The 24,135-nt window shown below is 36.3% G+C and overlaps 1 protein-coding gene across 1 annotated transcript in view; it reads right to left on the minus strand.

The window, feature by feature from the left end:
* Positions 1 to 16,107: 16,107 nt before the first annotated feature.
* Positions 16,108 to 24,135, minus strand: part of LOC131071630 (uncharacterized) — a 66,714-nt gene continuing 58,686 nt past the window's right edge. The window contains exon 3 of the mRNA XM_058007561.1: positions 16,108 to 16,725. Coding sequence (XP_057863544.1) covers positions 16,483 to 16,725 — 243 coding nt within the window. The 3' untranslated portion in view covers positions 16,108 to 16,482. The remainder of the gene's footprint in view (positions 16,726 to 24,135) is intronic.

A 24,135-nucleotide genomic window follows, 5' to 3' on the forward strand; every position in this document is an offset into this window, starting at 1 on the left:
CATTTGATTAATGTGTGAGATATAGAAATTGATAGAATTTTGGTAACAAGACTTGATAGTGAAACCTCTACCCAACCAAGGATAAAGATTAATCTCAATGTGACGTTGAAGATGAATGACTAAAGGCCTCCTAAAGACTTGATGAACAAGTATCTAGGATATGAGACAACCTTCATTCCATTTCAGTGCAGACAAGTGAATGACTTAAACAATCATCTTTACTTATTGATGCAACTATATGAGGCAGGAATAATGATATGCAGTTACATGTCGTGCAATGGTTGTATGCAATGCAATGCGGTAAAGAAATATGCAAATGCAGTATTTAAATTGAAATGAATTCACCCTTAGATATAATATCTTTTTAGGTGCATGTTGTTAATGGGATTAGGGAGTGAATCTCCATCCATTGTTTTCAAATGATAAGCGTTGTTTCCAATTACTTTCGTTATGATAAACGGACCTAACCAGTTAGGCTCAAATTTTCCTGGTTTTTCGCGTTTAGTGAAATTCCTTTGATTTTCTTTAAGAATGATGTCTCCTATTTTGAAGCAACGTGGATTGACTCTTTTATTGTAGCTTCTTCTCATTTTGTTTTGATATCCTTGCAAATGATTCAGAGCACTTTGTCATTTTTTGTCTAGTAATTCGGATTCTTGCAAACGTGCTACTCTATAGTCTTCTTCTGAGATAATGTTTTTCAGAGAGACCCTTAGGGATGGCAATCCTACCTCGATAGGAAAATTATCTTTTGCACCATAAACCAAAGAGAACAGTGTGGTACCAATTGTCATGCGGACACTAGTTTGATAAGCTCAGAGAGCCGGATTCAATTGGAGATGCCAATCTCATCCACTGTCATTGACAACTTTCTTTAAAATTTTCAAAATAGTTTTGTTTCTTGCCTCAGCTTGACAATTGCTTTGGGGGTAGTAGGGTGTTGCAAAACGTTGTTGGATGTTAAATTGTTCGCAAAGTTTACCCACTTCTTGATTTTTGAAGGCTCGTCTATTTTTAGTTACAATGCACATGGGCACTCCATATCTGAAAATGATATAATTCAAAATGAATTTAGCTATTTGCTTTCCTATTATGAAAGTTATCGAGATTGCTTCAACCCATTTTGTGAAATATTCCATAGTTGTGAGGATAAACTTATGTCTGTTGGAGGAGGTAGGGTTTATTTTCCCTACAAGATCTAATCCCCACTATGAAAATGGCCATGGTGATGTTATTGGCTGAAGATCTTGGGCAGGTGCATGAATCAGGTTCCCATGTATTTGGCATTGCTTGCATCTTTGGACATACTTGTAAGTTTCCTTTTCCATTGTAGGCCAATAATAACCTATTCGCAATAGTGTTTTTGCTAGAGAAGGTCTTGAAGAATGTGCGCCACATATGCCATCATGCACTTATTTTAAGGCGATTTGTGCCTCCTCAACATTAAGGCATCTGAGTAAGGTGTCATCTACACTTTTTCTGTACAAAGTGTCAACAATAATTGAATGTTTTGATGATTGTTGGATGAGTGTCTTCCTTTGATTTCGTGAAAGATCGGGGGGTATATATTGATCATGAAGGTATGCAAATATATCTTTATACCATGGGGACTCATGTCCTATTATCATACATACATATTCAATGGATGGTATTTCATAAGCTGGGACAATGAGTTGTTCCACTTGAAATTCAAAGTGAGTTCCATCATTTGGCATATCTAAGAGAGATCCTACTATTTCCATTGCATCTGTTGCCTCATTTTGCGCCCTCGATATCTATTCAAATGTGACTTGGCAAAGTGTTTCTTTTATTCTTCCACCAATTGTTTGTACAGTGTTAGCTTATCATATTTTGTATTGTAATCATCGTTGACTTGATTAATAATAAGTTGTGAGTCTCCAAAGACCTATAGGTCCTTGATCTTCCATTGTAGTGCAGTGCATAGTCCTACCATCAGGGCTTCATATTTAACAATGTTATTAATGCAAGGGAAGTTAATCCTGAATGATTTGGAAATTGAATCTCCTTGAGGAGTTATGAACAGAATTCCTGCTCTTTCTCCATGATTTGTATGTGAACCATCAAAGAATAATTTCCAATGTGTTTGTGTTGATAGTGCAAATACTGATTCATCTGGAAAATCTATCACCATTGCATGATTACCTTGTAAGGGTGCTTCTGCAAGCTGATCTACTATGATTTGTCCTTTTATGGATTTTCTATTGATATATTCAATGTCAAATTCACTAAGTATCAGGACCCACTTTGTGAGTCTTCTGGTTAGTGTTGCTCTATTCATCAGGTACTTGAGCAGATCAAATTGTGCAATGAGTTGTACTTTATGACTCAACATATAATGTCTCAATTTTTGTGATGCAAAAAATACTACAAGACATGTTCTTTCTATTGGTGTGTAGTTGAGTTCATACCCAATGAGTGTTCTACTGATGTAGTAGACAGCTCTCTCTTTTCCTTGTTCATCATGTTGTGATAGGAGAGCACCTAAGGAGGAGTTTGTTGCAGCTATATACATGAGTAATTATTTCCCATGCACGGGTGGAACCAAAATTGATGTGGACAAAAGATATTCTTTTAGTGTCTCAAATGCCTCTTAGCATCGTTGTGTCCATTTGAATGTAACGCCTTTCTTTAAAAGATGTTGAAATGGTTGGCACTTTTCTGTCAATTGGGCAATGAAACGCCTTATGGACAGTAATCTGCCTTGCTGACTTCTGAGTTGCTTGAGTGTAGCAGGTGATGGCATGTCTAAAATAGCTTTCACTTTCTCTGGATTTATCTCAATGCCATGATTGGATACAATGAAGCCCAAGAGTTTGCTGGATGTTACTCCGAAGACACATTTTTTTGGATTGAGTCTTACATTGTATTGCTCAAGTCTATCAAAGATCTTAGCCAATATGTCTAGATGACTATCCCTTGTGTTGGACATTGCTAGCAAGTCATCTACATAATCCTCCATGATTGTGTGTATCATGTCATGGAATAAGGTGTTCATTTCCCTTTGATAAGTGGCGCCTACATTTTTAAGGCCAAATGGCATCACATTCCAGCAATATGTTCCCCATGGACAAGTGAATCTTGTTTTAGGTTGGTCTTCTGGTGCAATTTTGATTTTATTATAACCAGAAAAACCATCCGTGAGTGATAGCATTTCATTTCCAGTCGTCAAGTCCACTATGATGTCTATGTTAGGTAGTGGAAAGTCATATTTTGGGAAAGCCTTGTTGAGATCTCTGAAGTCGGTGCAGATCTTGATACCTCCGGTATGCTTGGATATCGGGACTAGATTTGAATTCCATTCATCATAGTCTATGGGCCTAATGAAACCCACATCTAACAATTTTTGTAGCTCAATTTTGACTAACAAGGCCATGTCAGGGTGCATCTTCCTGAGCTTCTTCTTATATGGTTTTAATCCTGGAAGCAATGGCAAGTGATGTAAGACCAATTCGGGGTCTAATCTAGGCATATCTGCATAAGACCATGCAAAATTGATTGGTCTTTGCTTAAAGAATTTGATAAATTTCTCTTTTTCTATTGGATTTAGGGATTTTGCCAGTGAATGTTACGAACTTTCTCAGCATCACCGATGTTGATTTCCTCAGTTTCTTCTACCAATAATGTTGAATGTTCTTTATCAATAGGTAGAGCATCCATTATGTGTTCTACTTTATTATCATTGTCTTAATTACAAGAGAAGATTGCTTCTCCAAAATATGCAATTCTATCTAAATCTATTGCAAAGCCAGCTTTGTGATCATTATAAGGGAGTTTGTCCCTTGCACCCAAGAATTCAGTTATGGCTTCATCATTTTGAAACCAATATAATTGTGGATTTCCTTTTTTCCCCCAGTCAATTAAATATGGATGTATAAGGGGTAAGTCTTTATTTCCTGCTATCATAGAAGATCCTAATATCATGCATACTTGGTTATGACCTGATGTGTCCTCATCATAAATCAGTAGTGGATTGTCTTCATTATCAGATGGGAATTCATAGTCATGAGAATTTTTGACACTTTCTATGTATATTTCACTTTTTGATTTTGTTCCACTCACCTGCTCTTGTTCTTGTAACTAAGTTTGTTGTAGATCAGTGGATCTTCTTTGTATTGTGGATACCCTTCTTAATCCTGGTATTAGTCTTTGCAGTCTTTCTTCATCTAACTCAAATGGAGGACCTGAATTTGTTTCCCTTGGCAAAAGTATTGACAACAACCAAGGATTTGGCTCATCTATTGGTGTTAAGCCTATATTTGCTACCATGTTTGGTTGTGCAGATGTTTCAGGTACTGTACTGCTAGATGTCTATGTGCTAGTTTCTTGTAGAGGTTGCGTCATGTCTTCACCATCTGATTCCATGATAGGAGATGTTGGTGCTCTCTTCCTTTTCTGAGATGAAGAGGAATACATTCTTGTTGATGATTGATTTTGAGGTATGTATTATGAGGGTAACCTAGGCTTGTTCAGTATATCTAATGTGCATTGTCTTGCTTATATTATTTGTGGCACATGTTTGTATCCCAAGCCTTGATTCTTTAAGTTTTCATGTGGTGAAATAGGTTCTAATATTCCTTGCTTTTGTAGTCCCAATCTTGTGGTGCCATCATGCCCATGTTTTGGTAACATCTTGAAACCGTTTCTATATTGATGTAGATTTAACCTGGGTACTATCATGTCATCTTCTTCTCTGTATATCCAGTGATTGACATCTTCATTTAGAGATTCTTCTTATAAGTATCCCCATCTAATGAAAGAGCATGAATTTGAGTACTTCACTATCTCTTTTCCTTTATCTTTCTCCATTGTTGTGTTTTGAGGCTTCCCAAAAGACCTGGGAGAAAAAGATGATTGTTTGCCATCTGTTGTACTCGAAATAGAATATTCTCCACAACCAACTTCCTTAATTTGCAAAGAAGATGTGGTTGGTGTATTTTTCTCTATTTCTCTAATTGATAATGATTCCATTTGTAAGTGAAGTGGGGCCTCCTGATTGTTTGGTACTTGATTGTATGTGCTTTCCCTTAAATAATTACAGTGTTGAAAAGGGTTTGGGTCACCATGGACAGTGATCTCTATGAGTATGGGAACTTTACACATTGGTGAAAAGTTGATGGTACTGCTTGCATTGTATGTATCCATGGGCGACCTAACAGCATATTGTAACCCAATTCTCTATCTAGGACTTGAAAGGTGATGTTTGTTCTAGTTGGTCCCACTTGTACTGGTAAAGTCACCACACCCTTAGAGGGGTGTTCCTCGTCACCATAGGATTTGATATTGATTCTCTTGGTAGAATCAATATAATGTTCAGAATATCCTAAAGCTTTGATCAAACATAGTGTGCATATATTAAGGCCAACTCCACCATCTATAAGTACTCTTCGAACCTTCCTTCGGTCAACCAAAGCTTCCAAGTGCAAGGGAGCATTATGCATGGGTCGGTCTGTAGGTACATCATGTTTAGTGAATGCGGCCTTTGAAGCTGCCAAGTTTCAAACCATGGATTCGAATGTGTTCTCATCAATATCTCTAGCAACAACCAAATCTTGTAAGGCTTTGTCGAGGACTGCCTTATGAGTCGGGGAGATGTTCAATAACTCAAATAATGAAATTTGGGCTGTTTTTTGCTTCAACTGATCCACCATATTGTAGTTGCTAGTTATTGAAGGGGGGTTTGAAGGAACCCCTTGCAATGTGACCTTTGATCTTCTAGTGATAATAGCACAATCTCTTATTTTAGGATTCACTATGATAGTAGCTACCATTTCATCTTTTGTGCTTAGTGTGTTTATGGCATAGTCAAATGCAACATTGATATAATTGGCAGTATTGTTTTTTGCATTAGAACTAGAAGCCTTTCCTTTGTCATGTTTGACGAAAGGATCCTTAAAAATGGTATGAAATGTGTTTGGTGCCTTATTGGTATCCACAATAATGTCACCTTGATCAATGAGATCTTGAATGAGGTTTTTCAATTTGTAGCAACTTGTTGTCTTGTGACCCTTATTGCGGTGATACTCACAGAAATCATTGTCATTCCACCAAGAGGGCTTAAATGGACCTGTTTCATATGGCCAAGATTTCGGTAAAGTTATGGCATTGCTCTATATAAACTTTTTCAGTGTTGATTCAATAAATTCACCGAGGGGTGTAAATTTTTTTCTGGGTGCGCCTATCCTTGGTGGCCTTGGATTGTTTGACTGTAGCGCATTGGTGTTGTTTGTCTGAGACTGGTTCTTATTGGCAAAATCAACTCGTCCTTGTAGAGATATTGTTGGTTGAGCTTTGTTTACAACACGTGCATCAACAACTCCATCGTTTGTGACATTTTTGTTCCTAGACAAAAATTTTGGCCTTTCATTGTTTATATTGGTGGTTGGTCCACTATCTTTGTGGTGTTTTAGTATCCCTTGTTCTAATAGGCCTCTCTCACATTTGATGCCTTTTTCTGTTATGTTTTTAAAATTGTTCAGACATTGCATTTGTAATGGATACTTAAATGGAGGCACAAGATTTTCATTGAAAATGTCTACTTGCTTAGCTTCAGGGATGTGACTAAGACATCTGCGATATAGGCCTCTCCATCTTTGCAAGAATGTGGCGAAATTTTCACCTTCTTTTTTCTTTGTTGCACATAAATCCATTAAGGTAATTGGATTATCTATGTTGAACGCAAAGCTGGATATAAATAACTCAACCAATTCTCCCCATGAAGTAATTCTAGGTGGAAGGTGTGAAAACCATTCCAATGTTGTTCCTCCAAGACTTTTGGAAAATAGCCTAATTAAGTATGTATCATTGTGAGCTACGTCAATACATGACGTGAAGAATTCCCTGACATGATCTTGAGGATCACCTTTCCCTCTATACTTGTCAAACTTTGGAGTTTCAAAATGTGGGGGAAAAGGTGGCATGTATAACTTTCTGTCAAAAGGATACGAACAGAGGTCCTTCATTGTGTAGCTCTTTTTATCATTAACTGCTTGCATACTGGCCATTTTCTTTTGAAGGTTCTCCATTTGTTGGGTTAGGATCTCTGTTTGGGTTAATGGTGTATTGACTTGATGAGTGTTTCCAACAAAAGGGATAATATTTGAGTACCTTTGAGCTTGTTGAAATGTAGACTGACCAGATAATTGTGCACCATAAGTTCCACTAGGTGGTGTAAAGTATACAAATTGTGGACTCACATTAGGCTGAGCTGAGTTAGTTGTCCCTTGATTCACATTCTGGCTATTGTAGGTCTGGCTATTGTAGGTGGAACCAACTGAAACTGAGGGTTGAGTTATATTTGCCAAAGTAGCGTTGTGAGCCATTGGAGCTTGCATCGTGACGTTGGGCGTTGTCAGAGATGTAAGATTGGTACTTGTTGATGTCATTGTTGACTGTGTTGAGGTTGTATCCATATGGGCACTTTGAGATATACCTTGCGTTGATGTAGCAACTACTGCTTGAGTCTGTGTTGCAATAGGCATTTGAGGTATATTTTGATTCAATGTCACACCTTGTGGCAATATCGTTGAAATGTCTACCCCTGGAGGTAACTTGGCCCCATTCTAGACTAAGAGAGAGATATTTGTTTGTATTATTATTGATGAGAGCATTGAGAATTATAAGTGTCATGGGATCTTGTTGGGCTACTTCCAATTCTTCTTTTGTCAAATTATGTTGTATTTCATCAATGGAAGGCATCATGTTTGTGTTTGTTGACAGTGTTGCGGGTGTGCGACCATGTGTTTGTTGTTGTGTGGATAGATCCATATTCCATGTGGGATTAACCAAGGGATCATTATTAGGATCCATCTGGTGTTTTTCCTTTTGAGCACACGTTAATGGCATGAATATTGTTCCAAAATGATCTTGACTCTCTAAGATGTGTATGCAAGACTCGATTAAATGCAGCTAAGTATGCTTCTATGACTTCCTAAAGACTAAAGTGCAGACAATGCAATCTATGAATGATGACTTGCTATCGAGGATTCTAAAATTCGAACACAAGATTTTCAGCGTATTGTCAAAAAGCTTCTAATTCTGCCTCTTCTTTTATTCAATTTTCGAGGTCTATGTCTATTTGTACTGACTTCCAAACTTCATCATCTATTACAGCTTGGACTATGTCGTATTGGTCTTGATCAACTATTAATTTCTCAGCAAGCATATTCAAACCGTCAATTATTTCTAATTGAACATTGTTTGGCCCAAGATTGGGTTGTTCAAATGGGAATTTATCGTTTCCTTTTAGACCCATACATTGAAGACTACTATGCAAACAATGTAGACCCTAGAAATGACTGACACTTTGCTTTTTTTAACAAGGTTTGAGAAATGTTGCTATGGTCTTTTCTACCAATTGTCTAATGGCTTCTTTCTGAGTTGCTCTTTGTATCTTTTCCTTAGTTTTTCATCAAGATGAACAGACTTCTGGATTTCATCATCTATGACGGCCTCAACTATGTCATATTGGGCATGATTGACTCTGACTTCCCAAGCGAGGTTATCTAAACCATCAATTATTTCTAATTGGTCATTGTTTGGCCCAAGATTGGGTTGTTCGAATAGAAATTCTCTGTCTCCTCTAATACCCATGGACTTAGGTATGATTCTTATACTCTAATGCAACACTAAATCTTAAGTGAGTGAATGACAACTTGATGAAATGACTTGTGTTGGGACTTTGTGTGATGATTCTAATGGTACTTCTACATGAATTGAATTCCTAGGACCTAAGATCACTTGAAAGTAACATGTATATCATCTTTGAATTTGTGCAAAGGTTTGGATATGACGTTGGTGTTAATGTTGACACTTAACTTTGTTGAGGTTTTGTTTGATCTTGTTGAACACTAAAACTTTGTTAAGGTTTTTGCTCGATCTTGTTGAACACTGAAGCTTGACTTTGTTGAGATTGTGATTTGTTTCCTATAATGTTTTGAATTTGTCGAAGTGTAGCAAAGGACACAACAATCACATCAAAAGAATAAAACCATGAAAAGAACATTTGTTTAAGGATTTTTTTTTCAAGTTTCTATGAATGTTGGGATCTTTCTCAAGATCTCATTTTGTTCTTGATATGTTGGGGCAATTCGATATCACATCAAATAGACTCTCCTAAGGTCAAAAGGTCACAAGTATTACCACAACCCACATCTTGATGCTTTGTCAGCTCAAATAGCCCTGTCACACCCTAGGGTGCGCCCGTTTTTTTGCCTTTTTCCAGAAATTAGACCAAAGAAGATTGCTCCTCAATTGGTTCCTTATCCTGGGAGATATATGGTGAGTGTCTTGGGGGTGGATTCTTCCCCACCCTTGCACTCTGATAAAACAAGTGTCTGGTTACTGACTCAGTTTGGCTTCTAATTTCTATGGTGTTTAGATAGGGTTTCGTTCGAGTGGTCACAATCAGCACCATTTTACACTCTGTTGAGGGAGGTCTCCCAGTCTATAGAGGTTATGCTCTATAGATTTTAACGCACTGTATAGGCACTGAGGGAGGCATAACGTCGTTGTGACAACATGTAACACTTGTCGCACATGATTTTCATCACATACGCATTTATTTATAGTGGCTTGGATTACTTGGCTTTAGTCGTTGCCACTTAGGTCGTTCCCCTCTCACCGGCCTTAATGGCACCCTAAGGGCAACTCAGGAGGGAAAGCCTTCTAAAGGATTTAATTGCAAAAATAAATGAAAGCATGAAAGAAGAGAGTCTAGGTTTTTGATCACCCATTGAAGGGGAGAGCATAATACCTATCCCTTCGAAGACACAAAAAACAAGGGTTCTTTGTAACTTTTCATCGCAATGATTTTCTAATCTAGTTGGAGATGTTGCTCCAAAAAAGCATGGGGTTCAATTTTAACCTTCATCGCAATTGTGAAATAGAAGAAAAGTTTGTTTGTGGTTTATTTTATTAGCACCAAATTGAAGTGTTTCTAAGCTACCCCTGCAGAAAATGATGTTAGTAAGCACATGGTAGGCTATCCAGCCTAATTTTCCAATTACAGAGTTCTGTCTTTTTACAGACAGAAAGATATTTTGATAAAAACCAGAGCTGAAACAGGAGAACAAGAGAAAAATTTAATCTAACAATTGCAACTTACCTACATAGAAAATGTGAATTGATGTCAGATCAACTGTGAATTGATATATCATCAATTGTAAATTACTATTTAAGAAATTGCAATGTGATGACTGATCAATTACTGATAACTGATAACTGAATTGATATATCATCAATTGTGAATTATTGTTTAAGAAATTGCAATGTGATGACTGATAACTTGGCCCCTGGATGAATGATATTGTCCCACACCACTCGAGCCATCACATCAATGTCATCATAAAATTTGTACTTGGTTAAGAAATGGTGGATATTTCTGTGATATTGAGCAATCTCCTCTTTTTCTTCAATTTCACGGAGCTCCCTTTCTACCTTTAAGAATCTTTGATACCTCCTTTGTTGTCTCCTATGCTTTTTTTCCTTCCTTGCACCTGAAATTCTGAAAGTCACCTTTCCTGCCATTGGATTAAATACATTTTATATGCAGAAATTAAAATTTCCAGAATTTGATGAAATTTCTGGGTTAGGTGTGCAAGACTAGATAATGAAGAAATGATACAAGACAATTCAATTTTGCAACCCTCTATGGCAATTGCGAGACACTTTTGCAATTGCGGTGCAATGACTGATCAATTGCGATGTATTATGCTAGAAATTGTAGTGCAGTACTGGCAATTGTGAATTTCTACTTAATCAAGTGTGAAATCTGGATCCTGTTTCATGCACAGATCTGCAAAGTCATTTAAAACAAAATAAAATAAGGTTAACATGATTCATGTTGGGTTCACCATTGTTTCTACACCTGAATGTCATATGTTATTAAGCTAATTAGCAAATAAGAACGAATCACCAATTCTCAACTAGCTAACAAACATCAAACATAATCAATGAAAATCAATACAAAACGAGAAATGAATTCAAATAAAGACTCCCTCATTCTACATCTTTGCTTCCATTATGCTTCTCCAATTTGAGTGGTTGGTGGCTCTCAGGTATTGCACCAATTTCCTACATAAAAATATTTTGAAGACTCTGATTCTGTGATTCTAAAAAAGCTAGATTGAATTGATGAAAAGGGTTTGAATTTATAGATTTTCAACACAAAGGGGGTGAGAAATAGAACTCAAGTGTTGATTGATAGATAACTGAAATTGATTTATCAGTGAACTAGTCATGATTGATTTGTTAACTCAATAGATTGATCTGTTAACAGGATTGATTGGAGAGTGAACTCAATAGATTGACTAGTAAACTCATTTGATTGATCAGTGAACTGAATCGACTAGGGAGATGACTGAATTGATGGATTAGTCATAAAAAGTTGATTCTGAGTTAAAAAAGATGATTGATGAGTTAACTGAGTTAACTGATTAGACAACTTATTTGATCAATCAATTCTGATTTTGCATGTGTTGTAGGAATTTGAAATTGAATTTGATTTTCATTTTCAATTTGGATTTGAATTTGGTCTTTCGAATGCTGAAATTAACTGAAATTTAGATTTGGTGAAATGTGAATTTGGGGAATGTGAAATTAGATGAAATTTTGTGAAATTCGAATTTGGGGAAATATGAAATGAAATTAGATGGAATTAATTGGAATTATAATTTGGGGAATTGGAGGAATTTAATTAATTAATTTAAAAAATTTAAATGAAATTTTTTAAACTTAGGAGATTGAATTAATTAAATAATAAAGATTATTTAACTAAGGAAAAGGTCGCAATTAATTAAATAATTGATATTTAATTAATAATTGAGATATGGTTAACTAATTAAAATGATTTGAGAATAGAAATAGAATAATTAGAAGTATTGAAGGGTGATGATTAGAAGAAATGGTTAGTTTAATCAAATAATTAAAGAATTACTTAATTAAATAGACGAATAATTAGTGCAGAATTAATGAGATATTTTTAGGTGTCTACAATAACTGTGTTTATAGTTTATGGTTTATGGTGTATTTTTTCGTTCACGTCCAAACTCAATAATCAATGACAAGTTGAATATTGAACAATGTTTATGGTTTAGAGATATAGTAATTATCATATTACTACAACAGTTAACCATAACAATTAACCATTATAACTATGTGTATATACAAATGGTATAAATATAATTTTAATGCTACAGACTACTTATGTAATCTGGTCCATATAACAATTAACCGTAACAAAGCTATTTGTGTTATAAGTTCTGTTTAACAAGAAATTAAAGTGCACTTAAAATTCATAAACCAATAGAACATAAATTATCCTGCATCATGTAAAATAGGCCTTTGAAATTATGCGACACATATAGAACAAATCAAAAGTAGGTCATTTTTTGAGAGGATAATAAAATGAAATCCCTCTGCAAAGCAACAAAAACATTTATACAAATTTACACATTTTCATAATACTAAAGAAGGTTGAACCGAAGACCACATTTCCCTTTTGGGGATATTTGTGTTCATGAACACATATTTTACTATTCAAAAACACAAACCCTCACAAAAAATCGACCAATACCGAGCAACGACCAAGGAAACAATAAAATGTTAAACATTATGCATCATAACATATTACAAACGAATAGCCCACAAATATAGAGCACATTACAACTTGCAAAGTGTCCAAATTTGCATTTGAGACTACAATAAAAATCCCTCTGAAATGAATAATGCTATTGGAAATTCATTGTGAGAATTAATCGTCACTATAGTCAAATACAACAAAACCACGCATCATAACATATTGCAGATGAAGAACCCACAAATATAGAGCACATTGTGATAACACAAAGCATCTTTACATTTTACAGAAACTACAGAGCACGTAAAACACAAAGAACAAAAAAAAAAAAAAAACAAGAAACCAAACATAGAACATTACAAGCAAACATCGAACAATGGAAGGCCTTAGTGAAGAGTTTTCCTCACCTAGGTCAAACACGAAGACCCAAAATCCACCCCTGCGAGCTCCACAGCCATGCTCAAGCCACTCTGTGACTACCTACAAGGTGAGAAAGGGAAGTAACCACACACTTGCAAGTTTTACAATGCAAAAAAACCATCAAAAAACGTTTTAGGGAAAGAACTTGTGCTTGGTTACCTCAATACTCTAAAGCCCTGCGAAATAAAAGTCGTAGAGTGGAGCCATACCCTTCACCGAACATGCAGGGAGAGTGGTAGCCAACACCAACGAAGAATGCAGAGCGGGTGCCAAGGCGAGCATGTTTCGATGGTTGGGTGAACACGTTCTGGTCTATAATCTCTCGAAGACTCGAGAAGAAGGGAGAGAAAACAAAAGGAAAGTTGGGAAGGAAAGGCATAAAAGCAGTTGCATTCAATGCCATCCTGGTCGGGAAGGCTGAGCTATGTGGTGGTAGTAAGGTGAAGCGGTGTGGAGTTGATGCAAGTAAGAGAAAGAATGTAGGGTGGTAGGGAGTAGTAGAAATAGGCAAGATGGTGAATAAGGTGGCCACGTGATCGAATTCCACACAGCCACTCTGTCAAATATGAGAAATTTTAGGGGCAAGCTAACGAGGTGGGCCCATGCACATTTCGAACAATGCACAATTTGACAAATGGGATTGGAACATGTGACAAATGCATCTGACAGGGGAAAAAATAGTAATTTTACCCTCCAATTGGACTATTGACTGGACAAGGCACAAACATTTTGTCCTATTCATTGAGATACATAAAAAAATGTATTGGCACCCCTCACGTATTCATACAATTGTATTTTACACAAGTGCCACTATTATGTAATAGTAACTATTGTCCTATTTCTTTCCAAATGCAATTATTGATAAAGCCATTTGATTTTTAATAATAATAATTTAAAAAATACATAAAAATATAAATATTGAACATATAAAAAACGTTGAATTTGTAGCTATAACTAATCCATTTATATAAAGATGAGATAATAATTTCTTATATCATATTATATAAAAAATTATTAGACAATCATATGATAATTAATATATAATTTAATATAATCTATACATATTAATAAAATAATTATAATATATTAATTTAATAAAAAACTTAAATATGATTAAATAAATAATACTTATTATTATAATATATATTAATTTTTACAAATGTAATTATGCATGACTAGTTATCATTATTATTATAATATTTAATTAATTAACAATAATAGTTATATAGGTATTATAATTATATATTAATTAATTTTACTTAATGATTAAAAATTATTGTACATCGAATTTTAATTCTAATTTGATACACTTTTTTTTTAGCAAAACCTCTACAACACATATCTAGTTTTACAACACGTTATAAATTTCAGGACAAGAATCGATATAATGCATCTCTTGTTAAACATATCTAGTTTTACAACACGTTATAAATTTCAGGACAAGAATCGATATAATGCATCTCTTGTTAAACATATCTAGTTTTACAACACGTTATAAATTTCAGGACAAGAATCAATATAATGCATCTCTTGTTAAATATAGATGCTTCAAGGTTAAACTTTCCTCAATGTTATTTGTGAGAAGATTTACTATTTTTTTTTGGTGTGGACTCTGATATTTTGTCAATTTTGATAAATAGTAATATATATTATTTTATTTCTAAGGCATTTTTTCCTTCTAAAATTCATGGTTCAACTTATGCTCACAATACTTTAAACTAAATAAAAGAACTTTTTTGAGGATTTTAAATGTTTTTTTTTATTTTGTAGCTACATTTTCTAATTGTTTCTCTTGAATTTCACTATCCTAGAGAAACTTAAACCTTTATATTCATAGTGGTTTATTTCTTTTATATTTTATATTTAATAAAATCATGTGATTTTTTCTTAATTTAATAAAAGAATTTTCAATTATTATTTAAAGATGTCAAAATTTTAATATTATTACTAAAATTTACAAAAGTTTCAAACCTTAATACAAAAGCATTACATTAAGAACATGAGAAAATGCCTCTATTTTCAATCACATCACTAATGACAATTTTTTTTATATATTAACATATCTTGTTAGACACTAAATTATTTCAATAGCTTCTCATCTTTGAAATGCAAAGGGTGTCGAAACATAATTTCGGCTAATACTATAATCATAGAACAAAGATAGTTATTAATCTCAAAATCACTGCTAGTTGAAACTTTTGAGGGTGTTAAATCTAGTAAGTACAGAAATTCTGGGGAAATTTGTACCTTATAAACTGATTTATTGAAAATCATCAATTCAGCGTCCACGTTTTATTTAGCTATATACATCTCAAAAAGATTTCCTAAATGTGTGTGAATACAGTTTGTAATATTAAGTCAAATATAGTGTCATACACCAGATAAATTGGGCTACAAACAAGAGCTTCATCAGATCAAATTTTAATAGATTTTTAATTTCTTGTAAAAAGGTGAGTCCATCAACATGTTTTAGAAACATCCATTGTCAATATGTGACACTCATTAAGTCAAAAGCCACGTGTACTTTCTTGTTGGATTATCCAGTTATATAAATCTATCCTGCCATAGAATCCCACTGAAACAAAGAAATCAAGTCTAGCATGGAAAATGAAAAAAAACAGACAAGCCAGTTGTGTGTCGACGTGTTTGCTGCTCTCCTTTGCAACCTATGCAAGTTGAATTTTTACAGTAAGATAAATAGCATGTGGTGAAAATAAAATTGTATTTTAGACATTTGGATTAAGTGGGAAGGTCAAGCGGATATTTTTCATATGAAAGAAATTACATTAGTCTATAACTCGTTCATTTAACTGTAATATCATATGATTTTAAATTTATTAATGACAAGATAGCTATCGAAACACTAGTTTTAAAAATCACATCTAATGACTCCTTTTCAAACAAAAAGTGGTCTCTGTGCGATACATATAAATAAATACACGTAAGAAAGAAAATATAGTCATTTGGTTTCCTAAATACACTAACAACTATTGGTTGCCACTCTCCCCTTTGAACGGCATAATCTTTAAATTTAAATTCCATCCAAACTAACTGTCAAATGATAACCAGAACTTGGGTAGAACAGTTGCATGAACAGCATAAAACAAAGATGGAATATCGAACTGCAGAAATAAGTTACAACATCTAGACCCAGGCGCTCCAGATTAAAAAAGGTCAAGTATGCTTTGCCAAAAAGCTCTTTATCGAGATGGAGAAAATCAATCGTAAGTCTCTCTCATGCTAATTATAAATCGACACATGCAAGTTGTAAGCAGTATGGAAAGAATGTTGGAGATAATACAAATGGCTCAGATTAACCACTTTTTTAAAGGGAAAAATGAGATGCCTCAAATAAAGTTGAAGATACTTCTTCACAACAGGTGAGGGCCAATGAGGCTACCTTCTACAGATTTAATGATTTTTGCCAGATAATAAGAAGAAGCCTACAAAATTTGGGCAGCAGAACATTATGCCTCTTTCTCAGAATCTTTAGAAGATTCAGATGGACTAGACTCCACCGTTGTTTCCTTGGATTCTTCAACTGAATTTACAGAATCTTCTGTAGGTTTTGCAGGGCCTGGTCCTGCTGACACTTTTACCATAGCAGGACGCAGAAGTCTGTCACCAAGAATAAATCCTCTCCTGAACTCTTGAATAATAATTCCTTCTTCAAATGACGTAGATTCCTCCTGCATGATTGCCTCATGTAGCTTTTACATGAAGAAATTTGATTAAGTCAGCACAAGACAAAAGAAGCAAAGCTTAAAAAGGATTCTTCTATCAAATAACTCTTTCATTCGTATAACTTATCCTCAGCCTAAAGCTTAGAGTTATACAATTTGCCAAAGAGCACGTGCAAAGCATATAAAAGAAGGAAGACAAACTGCTTTCCAATAAAGATATGGTAGTCGACTGTCCAGGTATCATACAAAGCAAATAAAAGAAGGAAGACAAGCTGCTTTCCAATAAAAATATGGCAGTCGACTGTCCAGGCATACTTTGTTTGGAATTTTCTAATTGTAAAGATGCTTTTATCATATGAGAAAAATCCTGGTGTATCTAAATGAAATGGAAGGAGCCTGTACGTTGAATATCTAAAACTGCTCGTGTGTTATCTTAAAGACTTTACAGTAAATTCATGTGTACACATCAGGTCCTTGGAATGCTCTTATAAAGGTTCTACTTCTTGAAATATAAGGCTCTTCTCAAACATCATGTTGCTTATTACAAGAAGTCGACATATACAAGTTAGAGACAGCTCAACACAGCCCTAACGGAACACTGCTGAGACAAAAGAATAGATAGAAAGCGCCGGAATTGACTTTTTTGACAAATTGCTCCAGTGTAAGTCAAATCATGCACCAGACTTGTGAAGCCTCTCAGTTACAAACTAGACCATGATATTCTCACATTCACGTACTTGAATGAAGCTAAGATATAGAAACTGCTTCATAAATAATCAAAGCTTGTGCAATGTCCCCAAATTTGTAATAAAACAAGTGCTCTTAATAATATTGTAATAAAAATAATTTTAAATTTTTAGTTATCATAATTATTATTATTTTTTAATTATAATATTTTAATTATATTTATATAATATTAATTATAATTCTCACTTTAATAAAATAGTATTAATAATTGAAATATAATATATATATTATAGTAAAAATATACTAAACTAATAAAAATCTTATATAATTATAATTATAATAATAAAATTTATTTTAACCTTAATTATTAATTATAAGTTTAATATTATATAATTTAAATTATATATATATGTAATATTAATTATAACTAATCTTAATAAAATAACTACTAATAATTATAAATTTGTATAATGTAAACATTAGAGTGAAAATATGTATTTTTTACTACAAAAATATATGAATTTATGATTAAAAGTTATTAAATTATTTTATATATATTAAAATGATAATAAATAAAATTGTGATTTTTAAAAAGTATTACCAAATAGATGATTTCAAGAAAAATCATACAGAATTATAGTTATTAAAAAAATACAATAATTGAGTTTATTTTTTAATACAAATATTGTTGTGTAATGCTTGTAATGAAATATTTTAATTTTTTATTTAATTCAATTTAAAAAGCCTATAAAATAAAATAAAAAAATTTAATTATAAATAATTATAAATAAAAAATTAAAAAACAACTATTTAAAATAGACCTTTCTTTTTTAAATATAAAGAAATATAAAAAAACTTAAAAAATCTATCATTCTTAAAAATTTGTTCTTATAGCTTAAAAAATTTTAGATAAATATTTCTTTTTTTTTTTTTTTTAAAGTCAAGTGCTATCTAGATGGGGATAGCGCCCTATATTGATGTAACAGCAAATACCTGCCACCCAACTCATGGGCACGAACAAAACAGTAACATCCCACCCTATTTGACATACTACACGGAAAAAAGGACTACCACGGTTCATGTGAATGAACCGTAATACACAAGAGCAGCGACCTTAGATGCAAGCCAAAATCATCCCCACAGACTCCCCTATGGAAGCCACCTGATTCACCTTCCGATCAGACAGCCACCCATCATCCTTCGAAAGGGCCCCATGTCAATGTTGACAACCCCTGCTCTGAACACTTCCCATGCCTTCGCCATGAACTCCACCTTCCTACTACACTCAGCAGCCGACACCTCCCGAGCATCTTCGTCAGACTCAGAACACGCATCCTCCAATAGAAATCCCGGATTAAAGTAAGGGCCCCAATATACTCGCCCATACCTCTTCCACCTCAACCACAGCATTAGCCACTGCCTCCAAGTCAACAGCACTAACCAGACCCTCCATTCGTACCACACAAGCCTCCTTCGAAGGCAACATCTACCCACAGACATAGCACGGTATCATAAATTTGCCCATCGCAAGTATGATGCTCATCGTTCAGCACCATCTGAAGCAATCCCAAAATGGCATCAAGACCATTCTGCTCGATAATGAACATCCTGGAGCATTGCTCTTCCAAAGACTCCACCCAGCACATGCAACTTAGCCCAAACCGATGCACCATTTTGCCTCACACAAAATGTCAATACAGAATGTTATGCAGCCTCACAAACATTACCCATGCTATAAATAACCAGAAGGCAGCGACCATTCAAAGCACGCAACACGAAACCAACATCTACCGCAGCCACCGAATCCACAACCAGTACAACACCATCCAAACCGATCCAACAGCAAGGGTCGGATACCACACGTGTCCGCAAAAGAGAATAGACGTACGCACATCGTGGCCAACCATACCCCCAGCAACCTCAAAGAACACATCTTAGCCTATACCATCCCGTGGGATCTGATCGCGGTCTTCTGAAATCAACACCTGTAGTTCCCTACAAGAATCATCTGCCTCAAACACGACCACCGTCAAATCATCTGATATTCCTTGATTAGCAAGGAAATCAGTAACTTTGTTCCCCTCCCAGAATATATGATGTACTCGAAAGTCGTCGAATTTGGATAACAACAAGCCAATTCTAGTGCTCCATGTATCAAGTTTCCAATTGGAGAAGCATTTTTTAACAATCCCATCTAGAATAATTCGAGAGTCTCCCTCTATCACAATTTTTGAAATACCTTTTGAGTAAGCCCAATTTAGGCCCTCCGCCAAAGCTGTAATTTCCGCAACGTTGTTGGTTGCCACACCAATTGGCCCGCTCAGAGCCCCAATAAGGTTCCCAACTTCATCTCTGATCACAGCGCCGAACCCCGAAACACTCGGGTTGCCCCTGCTGGCACCGTCAAAATTCATCTTTTTCCACCCAGCCGGGGGCAAAGACCACTTGACAAGACTCCTTTCTGAATTTTTGGACTTTTTAGTATGACAACTCCACTGCCTAAAATACCACACCTGCTCCATCTCCATATCCCACCTCGAGTAGTATGTATATCTGCATTTAATAGACTTCCCATTGATAACCTCTTCAATGGCCAATTGAATTTTTGCCGTTAAAACATCCACCTCCATCTCTGTTTCCTTGAAGATCCTACGATTCCTCTCTTTCCACACATGCCATACTAGCATTGACGGACACACCAGCCATAGCTTGCCCCATTTTGAACCCTTGCCACTGATAGGCCAAGAGAAAATAAAGTCTCTAAAACATTGATTTCGGACAGTTTGGAACTGCAGCTTCTCCATCAACCAATCCCAACACAACTTAGTGAATATGCAATTATATAACAAATGGTCCACAAATTCTTCATCCAATTTGCACAAAACGCACCTATTTGGACCTGATATACCAATACTTTTAAGCCTTTCACTGGTTAAGATCCTCCCATGCAAAGCGATCCAAAGGAAGGCCCCGGCCTTTGGCAGGACGCATTTGTCCCAACACAACTTGACCGGCCATGACTCATCCTGCTGCCTCTTCCTCTGCAATTCGTACCCCAACTTAACACTGTACTTCCCTGACTTGGCCGCACACCATACCACAGAATCTTCTTCACCCGATAGGAATACCTTCCTACCGTTTAGTATCTCTCCAATCTGGATACTGTTCGCACAAAATTCAACTCCCACCTTTTTCCATTGCACAGGCGATGCCACGGTGGATTCAACTTCCACATAATCTGCCACATGGACACCAATTTCTGATTCCATCTGCAAAATCCAATCTTTGTCCTCTAGTAAGTCAATCAAAGCTTCTTCGCCATTCCACGAATCCCTCCAAAATTTTTCTTTTTTCCCATTCCCGATTTTCCAAGAAAGATGGTCGATGATAATTCTCCGACTTTCCCATAAAAACTTCCATATGGGGGAACCCCCAGCCGCATTGGCCATGGTGAAAATTCTTTTTGGTTCATCCGAGTCTATGTACTTCACAGTCATAACTTTACACCAGCCTTTATTTGGGCTGCTAAACAATTTCCACACCAACTTGGCCCCCAAGGCCACATTCTGCAGTTTCATGTGCCTTAATTCCGCGCCCCCCTCCGCCTTAAGTTTACAAGCAGTGTCCCAATTGATTAAAGGGACTTTCTTTACCTCCTTCGCCCCATCCCATAAGATTTTTTTCAGCAGCCCGTCCAAAGCAGAAGCCGCCTTGCACGACAACCCATAGCATGACATATAGTATATAGGAACGGCTGACAAAACAGTTTTAACCATTTGTATGCGTCCGGCTTGAGACAACCAATTGTCAGTCCAAGCCATAGATTTAACCTTACATCTATTCACCACCTCCTCCCAAATTCTGTTGTCCAACCTACCAACGAATAAGGGAACACCAAGGTATTCGATCGGGAACTGACCAATACCAAACTGTAACACACTCACAATCTTCATTTGGCATTTTTTACTCACATTAATAAAATAGAGCGTAGACTTGTGCCTGTTCATACTTTGTCCAGAATCCTTTTCATACTCCTCCAATACCCCTTGAATGACTTTAGCCTCCCAAACCAAAGCCTCTCCAAATAGGATCATATCATCCGCGAATTGCGAGTGTGAAATAGGATCAAGAGAGTCGGAAATGGAGACACCCTTCCAAAGGCCCAACCCCACTTTGCTTTTGATGCTTCTACCTATCACTTCTGCCATCAGCACAAACAAGAAGGGCGACAATGGATCCCCCCGCCGAAGCTCGTTGGTCGCAGGAAAGAAACCAGATGCTGAACCATTTACAAGGATAGAGAAGGTAACGGTAGAGAAACAATGTATAATGCACTTCAGCCATTTTTCATCAAAACCAAACCTCCTTAGAACAAGAAACTCCAAAAAACTCTATCGTAGGCTTTAGATACATCGAGCTTAATCACCATACCGTGGAAATTAGTCGTCTTCATAGAGTGGATAGTTTCGGCAGCCAGGACAATGCTGTCCAGAATCTCTCTACTAGGTGTGAACCCATGCTGCTCCGAGGAAATTATCTTATTCAAAATCAATTTCAGTCTGTTCACCATTACCTTTGATATGATTTTATATAAAGAATTGCATAACGAGATTGGCCGAAAGTCGATGAAGGAGGAGCAATCCGGTTTTTTGGGTATGAGGGCAATATTAGTATGATTGATCTCCTTGACGAATCTGCCCTGCTTTCTGAAATCCTCCAATATACGAAGAATATCATTGCCTAAGAAACCCCAGCAATTCTGATAGAAATCCATTGTGAATCCATCAAGACCCGGAGCCTTGTTCGGGTGAAGATCGAATACGGCCCTTCTCACCTCCTCTAAAGAATAAGGGCCGCATGGCATATTGTTATCCTCCGCTATAACCATCCTGTTAATGACCTCTGTCATTGGATGAGACTGCAACAAGTTGGATCCATCAGCCTCTCCCAATATTTTTGAGAAATAATTAACTGCCTCCTTTTCAACATCTTCAGGCAAAGAATGTCGAACTCCCTCTTCGTCCAGAATCGAGCAAATCAAATTCCTGCTGCTTTTTGCCTTCACCGAGGCATGAGAGAATTTAGTATTAGAATCCCCTTCCTTGATCCACAATTCTCTGGCTTTATCTCTCAAGTACAATTCTTCCCTTAACAGTAGCTCTGCAAGTTCTGCTTTGAGAGTTTTTTCCTTGAAGTAGGTATCCGAAGACATACCGTGCGCAATGGTTATAGAATTGATTGAGTTTAATTCCAATTCGATCCTTACTTTTTCAGCAAAAATGTTTTTAAAAATGTCCCTGTTCCAAGCCAAAATCTTTCCCTTTAAAAATTTTTATCTTTTAGTGAACGTGAATGACGGTGTTCCAGAATAAATGTCGCTTTCCTTCCACCAGCCTTCGAGATGGGCGCCGAACTCCGGATCACACCACCACATACTTTGAAATCTGCAGCAGCTCTTCCCTCTAGGTTTAGCCTCGCTCAATTTAAGCTCTACAGGGAAGTGATCTAACAGGGAGATAGGGTGAATGAACGCCTCTATTTGCATAGCAGAATTCGACCAAAACCCGCCTATAAAATGTCTATCCAATCTTTCAGAGATGTGAGCAAAACCAAGTTAGTCCATGTGAACAATCCATTTTTCGGAACAACATCTATGAGTTTGTTGATCTATACAAATTCTCTGAGGTCTTCCATTACCTTGTTTGACATCCTGAGACCACCCATCTTCTCATCAAGATCCAACAATGCGTTAAAATCTCTCGTAACCACAATCTTCTTGCTCTACAGCACTTCTATCTTCTCAGTCAACACCTTCCAAACATTTTGTTTTTCCACTGTATTTGTGGGACCGTGGACATTGATAAGAGGAAAGTCTAGATTCTCCTTAACAGACAAAACGTTGCAGATCATCCAATGATGAGCTTGTTCTACCAGATCAACCTTAACTGATAAGGGATTCCACATCACACCAAGCCCTCCAGCATTACCGATAGCCGCCTTAAACATCCCTTCCCATCCTCTGCAATATTTCAAAAAATTGATAGCCTGATCACTGCATAATTTGGTCTCTTGCAGCGCAATGATTTCGCTTCCTAACCTACACATCGCCCGTTTTACCAGGCGCTTTTTGTCAGGGGCCGATAGACCCCTGACATTCCACGTCGTGATCTTCATCTGTAGCCAAGGGAGAGCCCCTCTCCCTTAGCCTTTTTCATGAAATCTATCACACTGATGATCCCTTTCTCTTTTGCCCTTCTTCCCTTTTCTACTTATTGCTTCTCCTACCGCAAATCCCTTTACCTTTGCCAAGTAATGCGTTGGCCGATTGGCTTAAGCACCTTGGATCTAAGTTTTCCAGTTCGTCTGCTTCTATATCGCCTTATGCTGCTTCTTTTACATAATCTGCTTCAGTATCAAAGAGACCCCTACCCATGAAAGCCGAGTTAGGAGTAAGCGGAATTGCCTTCATCGCCCCGTCATGGATATCCTCATTGGTGCCCACTCCACCATCCGCCTCCTTGACCCCATCCGTCACCAAATTCTCAGCCCCATCACTTTCCTTCTCAGCCTCACCGACCCCGATCTCCGTAGCAAGGACCATGTCCTTCTGAGACGCCAATCTTAGGCCATCCAGCGAGGGCCCAGACTCAGAAGCCGTAACCAAAGGTGTAACCTTCTTTCGCCTCCAATGCTGGACAGGTTTTCTTGGTAGGTTATACACTCTTCTAACAAACATTTTGCACTATTCCT

Source organism: Cryptomeria japonica, chromosome 11 (genome assembly GCF_030272615.1).
Source record: "Cryptomeria japonica chromosome 11, Sugi_1.0, whole genome shotgun sequence".
Taxonomy (NCBI): domain Eukaryota; kingdom Viridiplantae; phylum Streptophyta; class Pinopsida; order Cupressales; family Cupressaceae; genus Cryptomeria; species Cryptomeria japonica.